The sequence below is a fragment of the Eptatretus burgeri genome, chromosome 6, assembly GCF_056783735.1.
Source record: "Eptatretus burgeri isolate ZD-2024b chromosome 6, Ebu_testis_v1, whole genome shotgun sequence".
NCBI classification, from domain to species: Eukaryota; Metazoa; Chordata; class Myxini; order Myxiniformes; family Myxinidae; genus Eptatretus; species Eptatretus burgeri.
In genome coordinates, this window is record NC_140966.1 from 78,060,417 (window position 1) to 78,082,387 (window position 21,971).

Consider the following 21,971-nt stretch of genomic DNA (forward strand, 5'->3'; position numbering starts at 1 on the left):
TTTCGATAAGTATGAGTTTTATAGATAGCTTCCATCCCCTTGTCTAATGGGTGATTAAATGTAAATGCGCTGCATAGTTATTTTGATAGTTGGGTTTTTATTTCGTTTATTCACACCACCAACAACTACAACAACGCCAGCATCGTTTCACCTTCATCTCGCTTCTTCCCACCAACGCCATCGCTCACGTGCAGTCAGCATGAATGTGGGCGGAGTTTACGAAGGCTTGACATCTCACGAATCCTCGGCAGATCGGGGACGGGGTGGAGAATCAAGGCGCCCGACACGCCCCCCGACCAATGATGGAGAGACAACGGATTACTACGGCTCTGCAGAGAACGACGACGAAAAATCCTCTGCTCCCGGCATTCTCTGCGAGCTCACTAGGGGAAAGGTTATGCCCCCACCCACTGATTCGCTTGGCAGAGCGCCAAGTGGGGGAAAGGTCGAGCCGTGCCTGAGAAACCCTCCGCTCCCGGCATTCTTTGCGGGAGCGGAAAGGTTATGCCCCCACCCACCGATTCGCTTGGCAGAGCGCCAAGTGGGGAAAAGGTCGAGCCCCGCCCGAGAATGATCCACCCTGAGCGAGCGCACCTGAGAGGATAAAAAGGAGCAGAGGATCCTCGCAAGAGGAGTCTGTCTGGCTGGTCTTGGTCGTCATCTTCTTCCTCCGCCTCCGCCGCACGATCGAATGCTCGAGAGACACCATCCCCCCCGCAAGAACCGCAAGGGTCGCTTGCCGGTGCCTGGGTTTGGCTCGCCTCTCGCTGGTCCCCGGGTCAACGCGAAGACCACACGAGGGGGACAGGTCCAAGACAGACCTTGGTCTTCAGCCCGACTGTCCTCTGGGCTGGAGGTCCAATTAAAGACCATTTGGTCCGATTCTTTGGGTGTGTGTGCATGTGTGTCCGTGGGCCCATCTGCTAAGTAGTGAATTGTATAAGTGCTCTTGTTGTACATACCTTGCATACGTGCTGAATAATATTCGGTTTAGCTCTGCCCTTATGTGCTCCCCTCATCCCCAATTGTGAATAAATACCCCGATTGTTGAATGTTTCAGCTCGTTCGCGTCTTTTCTTTCATTGACTGAGCGTGCTGCGTGTTGGAAAGTTAGCCAGGCCGTTGTAACAGGGTATCCGGGACCGACGGAGCTCGGTGATTCAACCGCTCAGATCGCACACGGAACGAGTATGCTGAGCAGCTCGTTCTGTACGGGTGCCGTCGAGGGTGTGGAGACTCGGTAAATCGTCACGTGGTCTCTAGGTATTTCGAAAATTGGCAAATAACCCTGTACCACGTGGTAGAAATATTGACCCTTCACGGTCCAAAAAGGGACCCGTACTTTTCCGAAGAAGTACGATCTGAATTCCGGGTGATCGGTCGAGCCGACTCTGCAGCTCCATCTCGCGATCGTGCTCGCGGCCGACGCCCGGCCCCGCAACAATATTTCTGGTGAAGAATATGAAGGAGCGAAACAAGTTTGGAAATTTTGACAAAAAGAATAAGGGTGAATATCTTGACCTTTATTTAATAACTAATGTTTTATTGTTACGAATCTGGAAGCCATGAGCACTCAACATACAGGTCCCTATAGAAAAGTTATATCGGTAAGTATGTTTATAGTTAGGGCCCCCCTACCTGTGTCTAATGGGTAATTAAATGTTCATGTGCTGCGGAGTTATTTTGATAGTCAGGGTTTTCTTTGATTTTACAACAACACCAGCATCACCCTCACTTTCACCTCGCTTCCTCCCACCATCCTCCACCGGCACCATTGCATGCATGCGTGTCAGCACGTACGTGGGTGGAGTTCATGAAGACCTGACGTCTCTCTCGCCCAATTTGGGGGGTGCGGGCGAGATGGCCATAAGTCGGTAAAAGGGCAGAGCGGGCTCCAAGAGAAGCAAAGGCTGTTCGGGGGGCGGGGAATCGAGACGCCCCGACACGCCCCCCGACCAATCATGGAGAGACAACGGATTTCCCCGGCGAATGAGGTGCGCGGAGGGTGAGATGCGTTTCCAACGCACCGACGGGTGGCGAGAAGAAATAGATGGGACGGTGTGGTGTTGGGGGTCTTCTGGTCGTCTGGTCTCGTGTTGCTCTGGTTCTCGGCTCATCTCGTCGCTGGCGTGCTCTGGTTCTCAGCTCATCTCGTCGCTGGCATACTCTGGTTCTCGGCTCATCTCGTCGCTGGCGTAGTCTGAGTTGGCTGCCCTTGGTCCGTTCTTGCCGACTGGTGCTCCGGGAAGGTGCGGATGTCGAGCCGGGCACTCGCGGCCAGGTAGCCGGCCACGTTCTCACCCCTTAGCTCGACTTCCCTCCGAGTTGAAGGGATAATAAAGACCATTTTGGGTCTGTTTCTTTTGGGTGTGCGTCTGTCTGTGGGCCCTCTATAAGGAGGAACTCTAAAGTGCTTTCGCTGTACATTATTTGCCTTGCTTTAGTCGGTTTAACTCTGCTCTTATGTGTTCCTTCCCCACCCATTGTAAATAAATATCAATGTGTTAAATGTATCAGCTCGTTTTTGTGTTTTCTTCATTGGTTTAACATGGTGCGTGATGGGAGAATTAAAGAAGGTCGTTGTTGCCGTAGTGGTGTGCATTTGGGACCGACGGAAGCTCGGTGACCATCCACTCAGGTCACGCACGGGTCGAACGCGCATACGGCTCATCCCGTACGAGTGCGAATACTCGGTAGCTCGCCACGTGGATCTCTAGGTATTTTGAAGATTGGCGAATAACCGTGCCCCACGTGGTGGAATTATTGACAATTCACGGTCCGGTAAGGGACCCGTACCCACGGAGTTTTCCGAAAGGTACGATATAGATTCCGGGTGTTCGGTAGAGTCGACCCTACTGCTCCACCTAGCGGTCGTGCTCGCAACCGATCCCCGGCTCCACAACATTATTATTAGCTGATGTGTTTGAGCCATTTAGAGAAGTTTGTCATAATAAAGATTCCTATGGACTTGATTCTGTCCATTAATATACATCTCCTGGACTAGCCTGGAATGCTATGTTAAAAATGACTCAACAACCCCTTGATCTTCTAAGTGATGTAGATATGCTCTTGATGATTGAGAAAGCTAAAAGAGGAGGAATTTCACAAGTTTGTTCAAAGAGATATGCCAAGGCAAATAATAAATATCTTCTAGACTTCTCACCTGATAAGCCCAAATCTTACTTCATGTACTTTGATGCTAATAACTTGTAGGGCTGGGCAATGTCTGAATCTCAACCCTTTGGTAATTGTAAATGGGTGAAAGAATACGAGTACAAATTTATCTTGGAATGATATAATCTCCACAAGTCAAGAAGATTTTGATAAACGGGATTATGGGTATTATTTTGAAGTAGATTTAAACTATCCTTGAAAACTTCATTACAAACATAAAGATCTTCCTTTTGGAGCTGAATAAGAGCTCCCCAATCAAGAGTTATTTGGTGGTTATCAACAACATTTCTTTAACTCTTCAAATGAGTTTAAATATATTCTTACAACTAAATTACTAACAACATTGTTTGATAAAGAGAAGTATGTTTCACATGAAAGAAATATAAAGCAATTTATAGAAGCAGGACTAAAAGATAAAAAGGTACAAAGGGCACTAAAGTTTAGTCAAAGTCATTGGTGAGGTAAATGTATCGATTCGAATACGAGAATGAGACCAAAGGCTAATCATGATTTTGAGAAGGACTTTTACAAGTTGACGAATGATACTGTATTTGGTAAACCAATGGAAAATATAAGGAATGGACAAAATGTAAGACTTGCCATGACTTGGGAGCAGGCAGAAAGTTGATAAATAAACGAAGCTTTAAAAGAGTAGAAATATTTACAAATAATTTTTGTGCTGTTCATTTGAATAAAGACAGCAATAAAGATGGATAAAACAATTTATGTGGGAACATCTCTTTTAGATCTTTCACAATAATTCATATATGATTACTTTTATCATAATCTAAAGAAAATATATGGTGAGAGTATGGTATTGCTATATATGGATATGGATAGCTTCATACCGGAGAGAACTACAGATGATGTTTATAAGGACACTAGACGACCCGTGAACCGATTGGGTTCCCGTTGTGACAGCTGTTGATGAAAAAAAATCATTTCAAAAAAAAAAAGAAAAAAGATAGCTCCAGCGAACTATACCGCTGAGGTTGTTTGCATTGATCAAATAATCCCGGAGAGTACTTAACTGAATCGGGAATTGATATTTAATTTTTTTTTTCGTTGCCCGATTTTAACGAAACTTGATACTGCACACCACAAGAGAATGGTGAGTAATGTGGCACTAAAATTTTTGCGCTATCATGTACCGTTTTGGCTGCATTTCGGGAACATGCATACATACAAAATGAGAGTTTTAGTAATATATATATATATATATATATATATATATATATATATATATATATATATATATATATATATATATATATATATATATATATATATATATATATATATATATATATATATATATATATATATATATATATATATGGTGTTGCGGGCCGGCGGGGTCAGGTGAGAAGACCACTAGGTGGGGGAAAGCTACGTCGATTCCCACCAGACTTCCCGGAATTGTAGGCCGTCGCTTAACCGACCGTGGACGCCAATAACTCAACCGTGTGACCTAGGGTCCTCCTGTCCAGAATCAGGTTACCTAATTAACCATGCGGTTTAACCACCGGAGAACCACGCCCTCGGTACTCCTTGTCCGAACTGAATCACTCTACCATACCAACTACGGATCACATTTCCGGATCGGATGCAGCCGAGCGGCACTGCCAAGGACGCACCGGCTCAAAGGAACGGATTGTTGGGAATAAAGACCCGGCTTAACTTCGATCCGAACAATGCTGGACAAATGGAGGAAAAGACAAAGGCGAGCTGGGAACATTTCTGCAATTATTATTTATTTTCAATAAGCGAGGAATAGCATGTGGCACAACAAAAGGTTTACTGGGGATGTAATGCAGGGAAAGATGAGAGAGGTGTGGGGTGCGACAATTATACAAGCAACTTACAAAAGCAGACAGTGCAGACTTGATGCGAGATTATTAAAAGCAACAATCACAATAAAATATCTTATACAGGCTTACCTAACAGACAGGCGCCAACACTCTCAGACACACACTCAGACAAAGTAAACCCAATTGTGAAAGGGACTTTTGCAGCCAGGGAGCGAGGGAGTTGAGGTTACAGTTTCTCGGTACCTGAGCGTTTTGGGGGAGGGATGCTCCGTGGTGTGGCACCCGACAAAAGTTATGTAGTTCGGTCCACAGCTGCACGAGTGGCAATCGTGTCTGTAGCAGGAGTCCGAATGGAGAAGAGCAGAGTCCAAGGCCGAGAATGGAGCAGTGGACAGGACGAGGTAAGAGGCTTGGTCAAGGTCATGTCGGCGGGAACCAGTACAGTAGGCGGGCCGTCGAGGCGAGACGTAGGCAGAGCCAAGCCGCAGGAACACTTTCACAACTCCTTCAATTCTCTACTTTCCAACCGACTTCTCTCGCCTTCGACCTTCTTTCAACCAACTCTCACCGACTTCTTCCTTTCAATCCCCCAACAACCACCGACTTCTTCCTTTCAATCCCCCAACAACCACCGACTTCTTCCTTTCAATCCCCCAACAACCAACTTCATCTCAACTCTGAGGATTGCTCCGTACTTTATAGATCACGGAGCTCGGGGAGGAGCCATGGTGAAACCGAAGTCATCGTCCGATCCGAGCATCCCGATTGGACCGGGCCTTCATGTGGTCCGCCTTTCTGGGTGGGGTTTCGGCCAGACGCTAGTTTGGCTCGGCCAGACGCTAGCTTGGCCTGCCCACGCCGTGCGTGTCTGGGTTTGGGAAGGTGGGTGCTGATGCGGCTTCCATAGCGAACGTCGGGATTTTGCCTCTGAAAACGAGTCGCTGGATAGACGGTGGTACGCTGTGGCCAGCGAAACGAGGGTAGCAAGCGAGGCAAATTTACCTCAGCAGTGAAAAGAGGAAGAGTGGGAAGTGGAATGGAGGGGAAAAATGATTTGATAACCCAACTAATAGCCCATCGCAATACACTCCCTCGTTTTCCCACTAGACAAAAGGTAGGGACCTAACTACACATATATTAATGGAATAACTGACTCAGGACAACTATCTGTTGTATGCATATGGTTCCGAGAACCGTAACAATATATATATATATATATGAAAGAAGATGAAGATATTGATGACACAAGTAATTATGATCCTAATAACCTGCTCTTTTCAAATAAGAATAAAAAGGTTATTGGTAAATTTAAAGAAGAATTAGGTGAAAAGATACAAAGTGAATTTTTTGGTGTTAGATCAAAGGCATATGCTTATAATTATTTAACAAGACGGTTAAATGAATTAAAATGTGAAAAGAAACTTAAAGGTCTAAAGAAGAGTGTATTAAAAAGAGCCTATGAACTTTCAACATGACCTTGAATGTATATGGAAGAGTGAAGATGTTTATAGAGGGATTAATCTTATTAGAAATTAGAAACATGAAATATTCTCAGAGACTGTTGGTAAGAAAGCTCGAGCAGCATTTGATGATAAAAGATAGATGAGTGATGGAATAAATACATTACCTGATGGGTTTAAGTATAAGTTTTAATAAAAATTGGGTTGAGGGTTTTAAAGGGCCACCGCCGCCTTTTTAAAACTGATGAATTAATTAAGTTATCCCTGAAAATAAAACAAACAAATAATTATAGGATCTCTATTCGACGACTAAATTTGGTGAAATATATGATCAAATGAAAGGAAGGCAAAGCCCCAGCTCCGCAGGGGAGGAGTATTGAAAGGGAGGTGTTTGACGAAGTAATGTTTCCAGTTTGAAAAGGGGAAATATGAGTGAGCATCAGCGAGAAAATATTGCGACTTTGAGAAATGGTCGACATTACTGGGTCAAAGCCTCCCTTTCAACACAACTGACATCATAGGTCACGTGGTATGGCAGCTATCTTGGATTGAATGAAAAAAAAAATTATATCTCTGAAACCGCTGATCAGAAAAATTTGAAACTAGGCCCATGACATTCTTCTCCCAATGGAGAAAAGGATCTTATCTTGATTATGTCATAGGTGAAATGATAGGTCAACCATAAATGCATAAACATAAAGCCTTGTCCAAAAAAATATGAAAATTCACACACACAATCTGGAACCCAATGCCTCAGAAATGCTTAAATTTCAGACGTCATCTGTCACATGGTTTGGCAGCCATATAAAAAATAAAAAAAAACAATGAAAAAAACCCTTTTTCTCCAGAACCACTTTACAGATTGAAGTGAAACTACACACATGATCAACGATCAATGCTGAATAAAGTTTGACAACTACGATGTCATAGGTCACATGGTCTGGCAGCCATCTTGGAGTTACCATAAAACTTTCAAAAATCTTCTTCTCCAGAACAGCTGGACAGTTATGTTCCCCATTACTCGGGTATACTGGGGTGATAAAGAATAATTGATAGGTCATGTGGTTCGGCGACCATGTTGGATTGAAGAAAATTATTAAATAATGCTTTCTCTGGAACCACTTATCCGATAGAAGCAAAATTTACCAGATATATTCCACTACCATTGCTGCATACAGGGTGAAAATGATGACATCATCGGTCATGTGTTGTGGCAGCCATATTGGATAGAAAAACGAACCTTAACCAATCAAGGTGAAACTTCACACACATGATGCCCTACATGGGCAGAGTGCAAATTTTCAATGCCATGTATCATGTGGTTTGGCAGCCATGTTTGTTTGAAAAAAAAAATCGACACTTTCGAACCTGTTTTCTCTGCAACATATCCAAATGAATCACATCTCATTACATGGAGCAAGGGTAGTGGATGATAACCGCAAGGTTTCAAATCAATCACAACAGATGTTTCCGAAATAGAATCTCATATGTACTTTCCGTGACACCAATGTGGCTGCCAAACCATGTCACGGATGATGTCATTCTTGAATAAAATATACTAGCCGAAACCCCGTCACAGACGGATTCCGTTCATTCAACAACCCTCACCAGCTCACCCACACTCGAGAGACATGGACTGGACAGGGTGTGCTTGCCCACACCTACTCATCCCCTGCCCCATTCCCCCCCGCCTCCCACCCCCCACCTTCAATTTGCTTACCCCCGCCCAAAAATTTAATTACCCTGGCCCCGCCCCTTCACTCACCGCCCTCCACGTACCTTGATTCCCCGCCCCACTTGCCCCCGGGCCCCCGCCACCCTGTCCACCCCCTCACACTCAACCCTGCCTAATTCACCCCAGCCCCCGCCCCATTCCCCCCCGTCTCCTGCTTTCAATTGGCTTACCCCCACACAAAAATTTGCTTGCCTTGCCCCCACCTCTTCACTCCTGCCCCCATCTCTTCATCCCCCGCCCCCGCCTCTTCACTCCTCACCCCCGTCTCAACAAAACGTGTTTATTCTGCTTCAGAGTTGAAGTTGGATTATTGCCACTATGTGCGATACACTCTTACAGATACGAAGTTTCTTTCAATCCAGATTACAGTACCGAGAAAAAAATGTGACGCGACAGCTCGGAGGAGCACAAAATTGGTCCTTCAGTATTAATATATAGATACAATGTTTCTTGTTACATTTTTTGTGTCAAATTCACATTCTGAGGTAGTCAGCATGTGCAGAAGAGGGTTTTACATTGCAGACGCTATTTTCGAGGAGTGGAATTACACCTCTCAGCGGTGACGGTCTGTCAACGACACACGTAATGTCGTCAGCGAATGACCGATGATGTCATGACGTCCTGACCCCTCTCAGCGGTGACGTCACACGTTGCCATGTAAACGAATGTAAAACGAAAAGTGTTTATTCTGCTTCAGAGTTGAAAGTTGACTATTGCCACGATGTGCGATGCACTCTTACAGGTACGAAGTTTCTTTCAGTCCAGGTCACAGTACCGAGAAAAACGTGACGCGACCGCCAGGAGGAGCACAAAATTGGTCCTTCAGTATTAATATATAGATACAGCAAGTGAAGTGCGTCATAACTGCAAAGTCTCGTCGTGATAGGTTATTCGGTTTCAGAGAAACAATTATTTCATCATCTTTACTAATCAATGTCAATGTGGGCGCGTGCACATGTGTGTGTGTGTGTGTGTGTGTGTGTGTGTGTGTGTGTGTGTGTGTGTGTGTGTGTGTGTGTGTGTGTGTGTGTGTGTGTGTGTGTGTGTGTGTGTGTGTGTGTGCGTGTGCGTGCGTCAAGGTGTCAGTGTGGAAATGTGTCAATGTGTCACCTCCATAACTCCAAAACCATAATACCTAATGTTCTGAAATTTTGCATGCATACTAAGAAAACTCCAAGGAAGTGTAAGAGTGAAAATTGGGTGTTTAGTTTGATTTAAAACACCCCATTTGAAGATACTAATTTAATTTGAAGACATTAACGGCCTAATTTAAATATATCCTTCATCGGGCGATCCTCGGCCACCTTGCTCTCTGGGTTCCAAAGGCGTTTCCTGGGAAACCTCGCTGGGGTCTGAAGCCTGTTCAACTCTGCCTCGACATGGAACAGGTAACAATGATTTTGTAATGATAAAGTTTTTTTTTTCTTCATTTTCCTCTCATATTATCGAATGCCTGTTCATCATAGCTACGAATCACTGAATACGTTACTTTTGTAAGTACTATAGTTTTCAAATTAGGAGATCAGAGAGATTTCATGCATTTATATTACGATTTTCACACAATCTCCTCTCACGGACTAAAGTATATCATGGAAATATTATTTAGGTTTTGAGTATCGGATATCGTCCGGACTATATAAGTGTCTAAATCGGTTGTGAAATCTAATAATTTAAACTTGAAGAAATAACAAGTCGTATAACTAAGCCAATAGGCCGGGGGGGGGCAGTGGAACCTACCTTCCACCCCCCCCCACGACAATTTTTCACTGATACCACAGTGTTCATATATATCCCAAGTATCAGAAAAAAGATGTTCCCAGTAAAATAACTCATTTGCACTATGCTTTATAGGCCGGGGGCCAGTGGGGCCTACTTGCACACCCCCCCCCCCCTGCGACAATTTTTCACTGATACCACAGTGTTCATATATATCCCAAGTATCAGAAAAAAAACTCATTTGCACTATGCTTTGTTAAGCTGTTTCCATGGCAACCAATCAAAAATAGACGAATCTCACAAAGATCGGCAAAATGTCAACATCTCTATCAAATATAAACATAAAATCACAAAATTGGTGTCAAATTAAAGCTTATACATTTACGTATTAAAATATATTTTGTTTATGCTAATTATATTATTTGCATATGAATTGAATTTGACTTAAAGACAATAATTCCCACAAAAATGCAAGAATTTCCATTTTTCTTTCCACACGTAATTACCACACGTCAGTTTTTTGTCAAAAAAAAAAACATTACTGAAATGTTTGTTGCCAGATACAAGCCAGGTTGGCAAAAAATACATGAAAATTTTTGAATTTTTTAAAGTAGGCTATAATTAGCATAAAATACAAAGCACAATGAATCGTTCGAAAATCATGCGAAATCAGATTAATCAATAGAATTAATTACCTGGGCCTAATATAATACATAACTGCGACATGATGTCTGTTGGTGTTTAAGGGAAACAACTATTTACTGTTGGAGTAAAAGTAGTGGAAATAATTTTAAATGCATTGATATGCTAATTAGGATCTGCCATTATGGAAATTCTCATTTTCATAAATATCTCAACTTCTGGTATATGGAAATTTGTAAATGAGGAATCTACACATATGTTTGGAGGGTGAAGGAATAGAGTGAACATATTTTCTTTGTTGTCAGAGATCTAAAATCATGTTTGGATAGCTTAATTACATGCAAAAATGGAAACAGCTTAATAAAGCATAGTGCAAATGAGTGATTTTTCTGGGAACATCTTTTTTCTGATACTTGGGATATATATGAACACTGTGGTATCAGTGAAAAATTGTCTCGAGGGGGGGGGGGTGCAAGGTAGGTCCCAGTGGCCCCCGGCCTACAATAAACCTGTTTACTTTAAGAAAGCAAGGCTATGTTCCCTGCTTCTCAAAAGATGCACAAAAAATTTGAAATTTCCAAAGCATTAAACATATATTTTTCTACTGTTTGGAAAATTATGAGTGAACAAAAAATAAATTGAAGAACATGCTAAATTTAACAAGATTCATTGAGCTATGTGATTTAATGCATTCACTGCCAGACCTCGTGCTCTGTCCTTCAGAGGGGCTGCCTATCCATAACGTCTGCCAGATCTGCGTCTTTTTTTTCGAAGGTTTCGCAAGGTACTCGCCAGGGAATCAAAGAAAATCTGGTTTTAAAAAACGGACATTTAAAAAAAACAAAAAGTTATAACGCTTGCACGGACCCCGAACCGATGTACCAAGTGACGTGTGCACAGATGAGCAGGCAAGATGGTGGATTATCTGCAATGTTCTTTTCATGGGCGAATGAACTTTGCGATGTCTCCAAGGTTGTTCTGCATAAAGCTGCAACTCTTTTGTGGAAAAAGTGATTATTTGAACGAATTCGTGATATTTCATTAACTGCTGTGATGATATTTTATTTAATTAACTGCCTCCTCTCTGCCTCCGGGTGAAGACTGACATCAAAGTTCAGGGCATCCGATATAATATGCAGTGACAGCCTGGCCAACCGTTCGTGATAAACCATTTAATTAGAGTGCTTGCATGACTGCTGAAACCATTTGCCGAACGCTTTACAGTCGATAGCGGTACCGCGCTATGTCCTTCTGAGCGAATTGTTCACTCACTGCGAGCGTGCCGTGCTCCGGCGCCCCGATCGAGCGGGCCATGGCTCGGCGCCCCGATCGAGCGGCCAGTGCCCCGGCGCCCCGATCGAGCGGGCCGTGCCCCGGCGCCCCGATCGAGCGGGCCGTGCCCCGGCGCCCCGATCGAGCGGGCCGTGCCCCAGCGCCCCGATCGAGCGGGCCGTGCCCCGGCGCCCCGATCGAGCGGGCCGTGCCCCGGCGCCCCGATCGAGCGGGCCGTGCCCCGGCGCCCCGATCGAGCGGGCCGTACCCCGATCGAGCAGGCAGTGCCCCGGCGCCCCGATCGAGCGGGCCTTGCCCCGATCGAGAGGGCCGTGCTATGGCGCCCCGAGCGATCAAATAAATAAACTAATAAATAGCACGATATCTCAAAAAGTTGTGGACGGATTTGGATGAAACTTGGTGGACAGGTTGGGTGTTTGCCAGGAACGAATCCATTCGATTTTTGGTGACAGGATCTGGACACAAGAATTATTTGTTTAAAGTGATTCTTCACTCTTGAGACCGGGCCAAAAACGACATGTATAGTATGATATTTCAAAAATGTAATGGGCCCAATATGTTCTCGTGGATCAGGCATTGCGTGGCGGAGGTATGTGCTCTCCCGAGTCATCTTCTCGTTAGTACATTGTTTCCTAATCTTGTGAGAATCCCAGATAACATTACCTCACAACCCTTTGCTTTCAGCTGCTTTCCCAATACCCTGTATCTATTTTTCCAAAACCTCCGAGTAAACTTTCCCGAAATCATTTCCTCCGAGGTGTACCACAACCAACTTCTACCTACCGTGACGCGATACAATGTAATTTACCTTCCTTCAATGTCCTCCTGCTCCTTCAAAACTGCACAGAACTCAGATTACTTCGATCCTTCCTGCTGAATGAAGAATCAACATATTTAAGTCTCATCACCGCCAAAAACTATCTCCCACACTTCATTCCTACCAATCTCCATTGCTGCACCGTCACCGATGCCTGTACTCGCTCCCGCTGCCTGCACTCACTCCCGCTGCTGCACAGTCACCGCTGCCCACACTCACTCCCGCAGAGTCACCGCTGCCCGCACTCGCTGCTGCACCATCACTGCTGCCTGCACTCGCTCCCGCTGCTGCACAGTCACTGCTTCCCACACTCGCTCCCGCTGCTGCACTCTCCCCCGCTGCTGCACCATCACTGCTGCCTGCACTCGCTCCCGCTGCTGCACAGTCACTGCTGCCCACACTCGCTCCCGCTGCTGCAAAGTCTCCGCTGTCTGCCCTCGCTCCCGCTGCTGCACAGTCACTGTTGCCTGCACTCGCTGCTGCACAATCACTGCTGCCTGCACTCGCTCCCGCACCATCACCGCTGCCTGCACTCGCTGCTGCACAGTCACTGCTGCCTGCACTCTCTCCCGCTGCTGCACCATCACTGCTGCCTGCACTCGCTCCCGCTGCTGCACAGTCACTCCAGCACAGTCACTGCTGCCCACACTCGCTCCCGCTGCTGCACAGTCTCCGCTGTCTGCCCTCGCTCCCGCTCCATCACCGCTGCCTGCACTCGCTCCCGCTGCTGCACAGTCACTGCTGCCTGCACTCTCTCCCGCTGCTGCACTCTCCCCCGCTGCTGCACCATCACTGCTGCCTGTACTCGCTCCCGCTGCTGCACCGTCACCGCTGCCTGCACTCGCTCCCGCTGCTGCACCGTCACAGCTGCCTGCACTCACTCGCGCTGCTGCACCGTCACCGCTGCCTGCACTCGTTCCCGCTGCTGCACCATCACCGCTGCCTGCACTCGCTCCCGCTGCTGCACAATCACCGCTGCCTGCACTCGCTCCCGCTGCTGCACCATGACCGCTGCTTGTTCATGCTGCACCGTCACCACTTCCAATATCCTCAGCAACTTCACTCCACAACTGTAACAGGTTTTATCTCCAAATTTCTCACATTCTGCTACTTGCTGCAATTTATCTATCCGTTCCTTCAATCTCGTGATGACTATCCTCAAGTGGACTATTTCCTCACACTTCCTACAACAGCAAGAACTCTCTGCCTCCCCTGTTATTGAGATGGCCCATATTGAGCATCTATCACATTTTATGAACTCCTCTTCCTTCCTTTCTCCTTCGGTCTCTATTTGTACCTTTTTCACTCCCATACTCCCAAGGCCCGAACTGACAAATGCTAAACTTAACACGAGGCCTCCCCCTGCTTTTTTCAATCAACCAACACAAATACCCGCGAAAGCTGTTAGGAACACAACTACACCTTTATAAATACAGTCCCACAGCCCCTAACACAAATCATGATAACAAAATCCGCAAAACAAACAAAAAACACTTGTTTTGTTCTGGTAAAGGAGCTTACACAGACTCGTGCGAACAACATGAAGTGAATGACATCCGACAAATAATTTCACATAATTTCCGGATTCTCCTTTCAAACTCAATCTATATATATATATATATATATATATATATATATATATATATATATATATATATATATATATATATATATATATATATATATATATATATATATATATATATATATATACATATAATCTTCATTCCAAAACGGCATCATTCCAATCATAAATTAATACTGTACCATCAATATTACAAAATACAATGTTACAACCACTCATGAAGTTCACAAAGCATTTCAATGACGTCATGGCGAAACTGCAAATGCCGAATCCGCGAATATCACCGTTGGAAAAACCTCACATAATTTTGCTGATTCGCCTTTAAATTCAAACTCCCTATATGTTTTAATTCCAATCACGTCAATACTATTCCATTAATATAACAAAATACAGTGTTACAAACACTCGTGAGTCAGCACGATGAAAAGAAGTTGCCACACAGTCAGGCTCAGATCCAGCAGTGTTTCAGGCGGTCCACGAACAACACTCGGTCAAGGCGGAGACCCAACAAGCGCATGCGCAAGAGCTCCCCTCCACGCGCATGCGCAAGAGTTCCCCTCCACGCGCATGCGCAAGAGTTCCCCTCCACGCGCATGCGCAAAAGCTCCCCTCCACGCGCATGCGCAAAAGCTCCCCTCCACGCGCATGCGCAAGAGTTCCCTCCACGCGCATGCGCAAGAGTTCCCCTCCACGCGCATGCGAAAAAGCTCCCCTCCACGCGCATGCGCAAGAGTTCACCTCCACAGACATCATGACCGTACAACATCCAGTGCAGGCTGCCTTGATAGTCTCCTTCCCTCTCGCGTGCATGCATGTCATTACAAATGGACCGTGACACAAAATGACTGGAAATGTTTTTTTTTTTTTTTTACAAATAAAAGAGCCACAACACAAGCCAAACAATAGTAACAAAAACGTACTGTGTGAAGTCCACACGAAGGTCAGCAACAGATGTAAATGGCACAGCCTGACACCATACACAAAGTGCAGGACTGTGTTGTGGTTGCTCGACATAATTGTCCAGGTAAGCAGGCCTCCTGCACGATCGAACAGAGCGTCGAGGCACGGGGCATGTACGCATACACACACACGCACGTACGGATGATGGTGTACGCAATGATGCACCTTGATTCTTGGGGAAGGTCATTAGGGGCTTCGAGAGCATGATCACCAGATGGGTCGTTGGTTGAAACGTCTGCAAGGGTGCAAAGGTGACATTGGGTTGACAGTGCAGGTGGAGGTCGGAACCAAATCGATAGGACCTGGGGAGGCAAGTCGCGACAGTTCAGAGGGTAATATGGTGGTCCGAGGATCAGGTGGAGATTGCAGAACATTACCACTGTGGTAGCCAGCCAACACAGGTGATGCACGGGGAGAGTAAAGCTGGCAATTGGAGGTGTGGAATCAGAATAAGCAGGTGCCTTGTAGCATTCGTTTGATCGAACATGATACGGCCTGTTACGTAATTGCGACGGGGAGAACTTCTTCACTTGACACCATGGATGATCTATCGATGTGACTATGTGTCGGGGTCATGCGCAAGTCCTATCCCTGTAATGTGTGAGATAGACAAGATCGCCAACTGTTATTGCGGGGCTGGGTGGGGATACACCAGTTCATGCTTTGGAGCGTTCACTGTATTTATGGTTCCGAAGCCAGACACTGCGTTGAAGGTTGATAAGATCCAAGTCCTCAATAGGAATGGTGGTGTTGGTGAATTGGTCCCTTGGGTAGAGCATTTCGTAGGACGACAAACCATACCGACACAACCTGGAATTTAAGCGGGAGTACTCTGTATCAAGGGTGACAGACCACACAAGGCCACGAGATGGGCCCACACATTTTATTTCAGACCGCATTTCACTGATAGCGTGTTCAGCTACTGGGTTTTTGTTGGGGGTTTTCACACGACCTACTTCAAGGGTGATTCCAAGGAGTGAAAGGTAGTCATTTTCGTGATGGCAGCAAATCCAGGACCAGGCTCGACTCTGATTGCAGCCACAGGGCCCTCGATCAGACGGATCCACAAGCAGAGCCTCATCATGGCCCGAGCCAAGGTATCTCCACGTTCATCGTCAACGATACAAGCGACTGTGTACGAAGTTACCATCTCACGGATGTCCATTATGAGTTGCCGTTGAGTTTTCATGAGGTCAGCAGCGAATGAAATACCAATGGAGTCTGGGGGGTTGTAGACTGCTCAACAATAAGTGGAGGGAGACGTTTTCAGTGAGGGGCAGAGGTGACAACTTCCACTGACTTTGTCGACATAGTGGTCGAGGTCGAATGCATAGAAATACCTCATGAACATCTGTTTCAATTGACTCGACTCTCGACTCAAAATACAACAAAAATCCCTGAAGTGTCCACATCTCCCTCTATTTTATCTCTCAAGCATGCTGTTGGTGTTTCTCCTCTCTTTCTCATGTTCCTTTTGTTATGTTGCGTCCTGATCCATTCTGTGTTCTAGCTCTTCCAAGAGCCTTGACTTTGTGTTTGAAAAAAAAAAAGAAAAACCGGACCTATCAAGCGCTTGAAAGACGGATGAAGAGGGAGCACACACACTTATGACAAGAAAACAACTAAAACACAAACCCCAACTATGGTGCCAAAAATACCAGAATAAAACGTTAAGCCAAGGGATAAACAGACGAGGACTTGAACGAGCATGAGCGGGTCTCTGCTACACTGCAATGCTGTCGTGCAGGTAGGCGCAGTAAAGGATGAAGGTGTGACTCGGGGGCAGGAGACGAGAGGATGGCAATGAGGTATGATGGCAGGGAGAAGGCGTTCGCTGTCTCTCGAACCGGTCCTTCGTAGGGAGCGACGAGACAGAGAGAGATAATTAATGTTGGTCTGATACCAACTGTTATCGGTCCACGCATGCACAGACACGGTTCTTAAAACCTTAAGCATGGCCCTCTGGTCTCGTCATTGGCCGCCGACTGCGACTGGGCGGAACTGCCCTTTTTCCGATGCCACTCTGCAGGGCGGCTCCTTGTAAAAGAGTTCTGCCCTCAACCAGGGCCCTCTGAAACTTACTGCACAACCATGGCCTGCTGTCTTTGGCCGAACAGCCTGTGACGATGTCGATTTTAGCACATAATGCGATACTTATTCCTTTGTGCCAAAGTTATTCACCTGGCTTTGCCTCTGCAGATTTTACATAACACAACTGTACAAAATTCTGCTCGAAAGTTACAATCACTGCCCCTGTCAGTGCACATATTACATATGGCGATGAGGTGTGATGCAAATCCAACTGAGGGTAATCTCAGTTCCTTCCATATAGCTCAGAACAAGTGTGTGTCCACCCAAAGGGGAGCCAGAAAACATAATCTTTCTAATCTCAAGTCTGAACTCTCAAACCTCTCTCCCTCCTCAAAATCCTGGAGGCATCTAATAAAATATGTTTCTGGTGGATGTTCCCCCTCCATCCCTCCCTTACCTCAAATGGTCGCACTGCAAACACCACAGGTGAAAAGGCTGAATACCTAAACTCCATGTGTGCATCTAAATCTTGTGTCCAAAACCCATCACTTTCTGTACCCACCTTACCCAGTTGCACCCAGCTGTCCCTGGACTCTGTGTCCTTTTCTTCTGACAAAGTGGAGAGCTTGCTGTCAAACCTCGACTCAGATTTTGCAACCGGTCCAAACGGCATCAGCTCACGTGTCCGAAAAACCTGCTCCTCTGCTCTTGCTCTTGCTCACGCTCTCTCTCTGTTCTATTCACCCTCTCATTTGCTCAAAGTCATCTGCCCTCTGCTTTGAAATCAGCAAACATTACCGCCCTGCATTAAAAAAGGTGCAAAAACAGATCCCTGCAACTGCAGACCAATCAGCCTTCTCCCAATCATCAGCAAGGTTATGGAATCCATCATCGCTTCAGACATTAAATCCTTCCTCTTATCCAATGGCTTGATTTTCGATCATCAATTTAGTTTCAGACCAGGTCCCTCTACCCTGGATATGCTGTTTCTGCTCTCCTAACAATGGATGGAGGTCCTCAATGCCAGACATGAAATCAGAGCCATATCCCTTGACATATCGCATGCTTTCGACACATACGATCTGGCACCCTAACCTGCTCACCAAATTCTCTTCCTGTGGTATCCAAGGCCATCTCCACTCATGGCTCATAGACTTGCTCTCCTTTCACAGCCAACGTGTGTCCCTAAATGGAGTTCTCTCATCCTCTTTTCCTGTCCAGACTGGAGTTCCTCAAGGCAGCGTTCTGGTCCCTGTTCTTTTTCTGGTTATCATCAATGATCTCTCTGACTCTATGGAAAATCCTCTTTTTCTCTTTGCTGTTAAATCTACCCTCTGCCGTATCATCTGTCATCCCTCAGACCAGTACGCAGCAGCTTCTTCGCTCTCTGCAGATGTGGATAAAATCACAAACTGGTCCAACACGTGGAACATGTCTTTCAATCCTGACAAATCTCACACTCTCACGATGTCTCTCCAAAAGGACCATTTGGAACCCCCCCACCCTATCTACTTTCTCAACAATCCTCTTGAAGAAGTCCTTTCATTAAAGCTTCTTGGTCTCACTTTATGCCACGATCTTTCTTGGGAAAGCCACATTTCGAAACTGGCCCCCAAAGCCAGTCGCCGACTGAGCATCCTCCGTCGTGCAAAGTTGTTCCTCGGCACACCTGAGCTCCTGATCATACAAAGCTTTTGTCCGCAGCTTGATGGAGTACTGCTCTCCCCTCTGGGCTGGTGCTCCTGCCTCTCACCTTTCTCGGCTTCACGCTGTGGAAACCAAGGCATTTAGGATCATTGGTATCTTCTACAGTAAGGCTAAGTCTTTGGGCCTCTCACTCTCTCACTGCAGGCAGTTCGGTGGTCTATCTGTGTTCTACCCTCTCCTCTCTGGTCTCGCACACCCCCCGCCTTGTCTGTGATATGTCCCCCCCATATTTCCACAGGGCGCTCAAAGTCCACCAGTAACCCCCTTCTGGTGAAACTACCAAAATCACGAATCACTGCTCACCTTCACGCTTTCATTCCTCGTTTTCCCCACCTTCAGAATAAACTCCCACACTCTCTTCAATCCCATTCTTTCCTCCAGGTCTTCAAAACAGCTGTTCACCACCACCTCTTATCTTCCCCCATCCAAAACCACAATCTTTCCTACCCCTGTTAATCCTCCCCAAACCTACCTCCTTCAAATTCCCTGCATTCCTTCCCGAAAGTTATCTGTCGTGTAAGATCCTGAAAGTTCCTGTGGTGTACATCTTGTTTACCCTGTGTTCCCCACCCCATCGCCCTCCCTTCCACAGTTCTCCTAATGTCTCTGTTCCCCACTGTTTTGTTCTTCCCTCTCCCAGTCCTCTTGTCTCCTGCCCCCCTTGTTGTGCGTTGTGTGTTAGCTCTCATACGAGCCTCGACAATGTATACAAAATAAATATATAAATAAAAAGTACAACTTATCCCTTTCTGACCCATAATCCATCCATCCATCCATTGGGACCATGCTCTGTGCAGAGCGTTGGTGCTGCCTGAGCAGTCTTCTTAGCTATTGGGCACAATCCTGAACAGGTTACCACTCTGACACAGGATACCAGCAAGCTGGCACTTTTTTAATGACCTCAGAAGGATGACAGGTAGAGTGAACCCCACCTGGTATTAATTCAACAACTGAGTGGGATTTGAACTCGGGATCCTCAGGTTCCATGCCCACCACCCTCACCATTAAGCCAACACCAGGCATTAATCCATAATATAGGCATAATTTTAAGGTCCTCGAAGATGCGGACCAAACTATTCTCATCACATTGTAGCTGTGACCCCCCCCCCCCATTCCTAGAAATAATGTTACATTATATTAAACAGTCCACATTATGGGATATAAGGTCAATTCAAGGTCAATGATCTGGTTACTTGCACAATTTCCATGCATATCAATGTCAACAGGAATGCATTGTCACCTCTAGAGTTGGGGTATGCCACGTTGCTGTGCATCGAGCCGGAGACTCTGGGTCCTTCATGGTCACGAACTTTGTGTGGCACTGCACAGGCTCACCCAGACTGACAAAGCATGCCGTGGGTGAAAATGCTAGTGGTGAAAAAGGTGGAAAAGCAGAAAAGAAGTGTACAAAAACATAAGCAGTTGCATATGCAAGTAGGGTGATCAACATCAAATTTTGTATGGGACAAACATGCATGAAAAATGTTTTTTTTAATTTTTGATCACAGGGTTGCACTCAAGTGAATTATGTAATAGAGTTTTTTTTAAGGAAAGATATAAGCAGCCAAAAATGAAAAGGGGCTGAGAGATTGACAACCAAAATCAAAAAGGAAAGATTAAATTTAATTTCAATGATAGTAAAATTATTTGAAACCATAGGTGACTTAATGTGGCAGCATTTAAAAGGTATATTGTCATTTTGAGCATTCCGCATGGTTTTCTGAAGGGTAGATCATGCCAAATAAATTTGTGAGATAACTCAAACCATGTACAACTGGAAGTGTCAGGATATCTCAAGTCGTAGTATGGTTACCATTGAACTATCTAATCTAGATTTAATCCTCGATGAGATTGGATTCAACTAAAAATTGCTGTTTTGATGGAGTCAGAAATATGTGCTGGATCTCAGAACAGTGCTGAAAATGCCTCAAGGGTAAGGGGTATTGATTAAATGGTTGTTAATCTCGAAATTAATGTTGGAATAAGTTGCCCCAGAGAGTTGGAGAAGATGGAAACTCTCAGGAGAGAAAACTGGAAATTTGGAATGAGGGGTTGGGGTGGTGGAGAGGGGTAACTAGGATGGAAAAGATCATGGTTTAGGATTGGGGATGATCTGAGAAGGTGGTGAACAGCTGAAGAAAGAGTCCAAGAGCAGTTAGATATGACAGTGAAGGATTGGGGGGGGGGAGAGGAGGGAGAGGGAGGAGAGAGGGAGAGGGAGGAGGAGAGGGATAGGTTGGGGACACAAGATTTGGAATCCATCCTTCCCAGTCGTACCCAACTGCTCCTGGACTGATTTATGTATTTATTTATTTATTTCTTCCTTCACCTGAGAAGATGGAGAGGTTTCTGGCAACCCTTGATTTTGATTTGGCAACTGGAGCAAATGGAATCAGCACGCAAGTGCAATAACCTATGCTGTTGCTCTTGCACTTCCTCTCTGCCCTTTTCACCCTATATTCTTCTTCTTCTTCTTCTTCTTGCATGTGGCAGCTATCATTTTGTTGGGATACGACTGTGCCGCTGATACTGTGCCCCTATACCAGTACACCAGTACTCATTTCACCGACCTCATAAGGATGACAGGCGAAGTCAACCCCACCTAGTGTTAATTCAGTGGCCCACGGGGCTCAAACTCAGGACTCTAAGATCACAAACTAATCACCCAAACCACGAAGCCAACACCAGACTTTTTTTACCTGATAATTTTCCCTCAGTCATCTTCCATCTGTGTGGAAGTCAGGCTGCATCACAGTATTACATAAAAAGATGCAAAAACAGATCCACTTAACTACAGAACAATAAGCTTACTTCCAACAATCAGCAGGGTCATGGAATCCATCATCGCAGTTGACATAAAATTATTTCTTTTTTCCAATGACCATCTCAGATAAATTCAAATTCAGACTGTCACTCTACCTTGGACATGCTGCTTATACTCTCCCAACAATGGATGGAGGCCCTCAATATCAGACATGATGCCAGGGCCGTCTCTCTGGACATACTGTATATCGAGCTTTTGATAGAGTCTAGTATCCTG

General features: G+C 45.5%; 1 protein-coding gene across 9 annotated transcripts in view; it reads right to left on the minus strand.

Annotated features, from left to right (window-relative positions):
* The window catches only part of LOC147025128 (mesoderm induction early response protein 1-like), a 212,033-nt gene that overhangs the window by 131,385 nt on the left and 58,677 nt on the right, over window positions 1-21,971 (minus strand). For 4 of the 9 annotated variants that reach the window (XM_085885788.1, XM_085885789.1, XM_085885786.1 and 1 more), the window contains exon 3: window positions 20,172-20,299. The exons of 2 other annotated variants lie outside the window; for them this stretch is intronic. In XM_085885788.1, the coding sequence (XP_085741914.1) occupies window positions 20,172-20,299 (128 nt within the window). Of the gene's footprint in view, window positions 1-14,636; window positions 14,849-20,171; window positions 20,300-21,971 lie in introns of those variants that run through there. 3 more of the 9 variants (XM_085885794.1, XM_085885793.1, XM_085885790.1) reach the window with 3 other exon arrangements.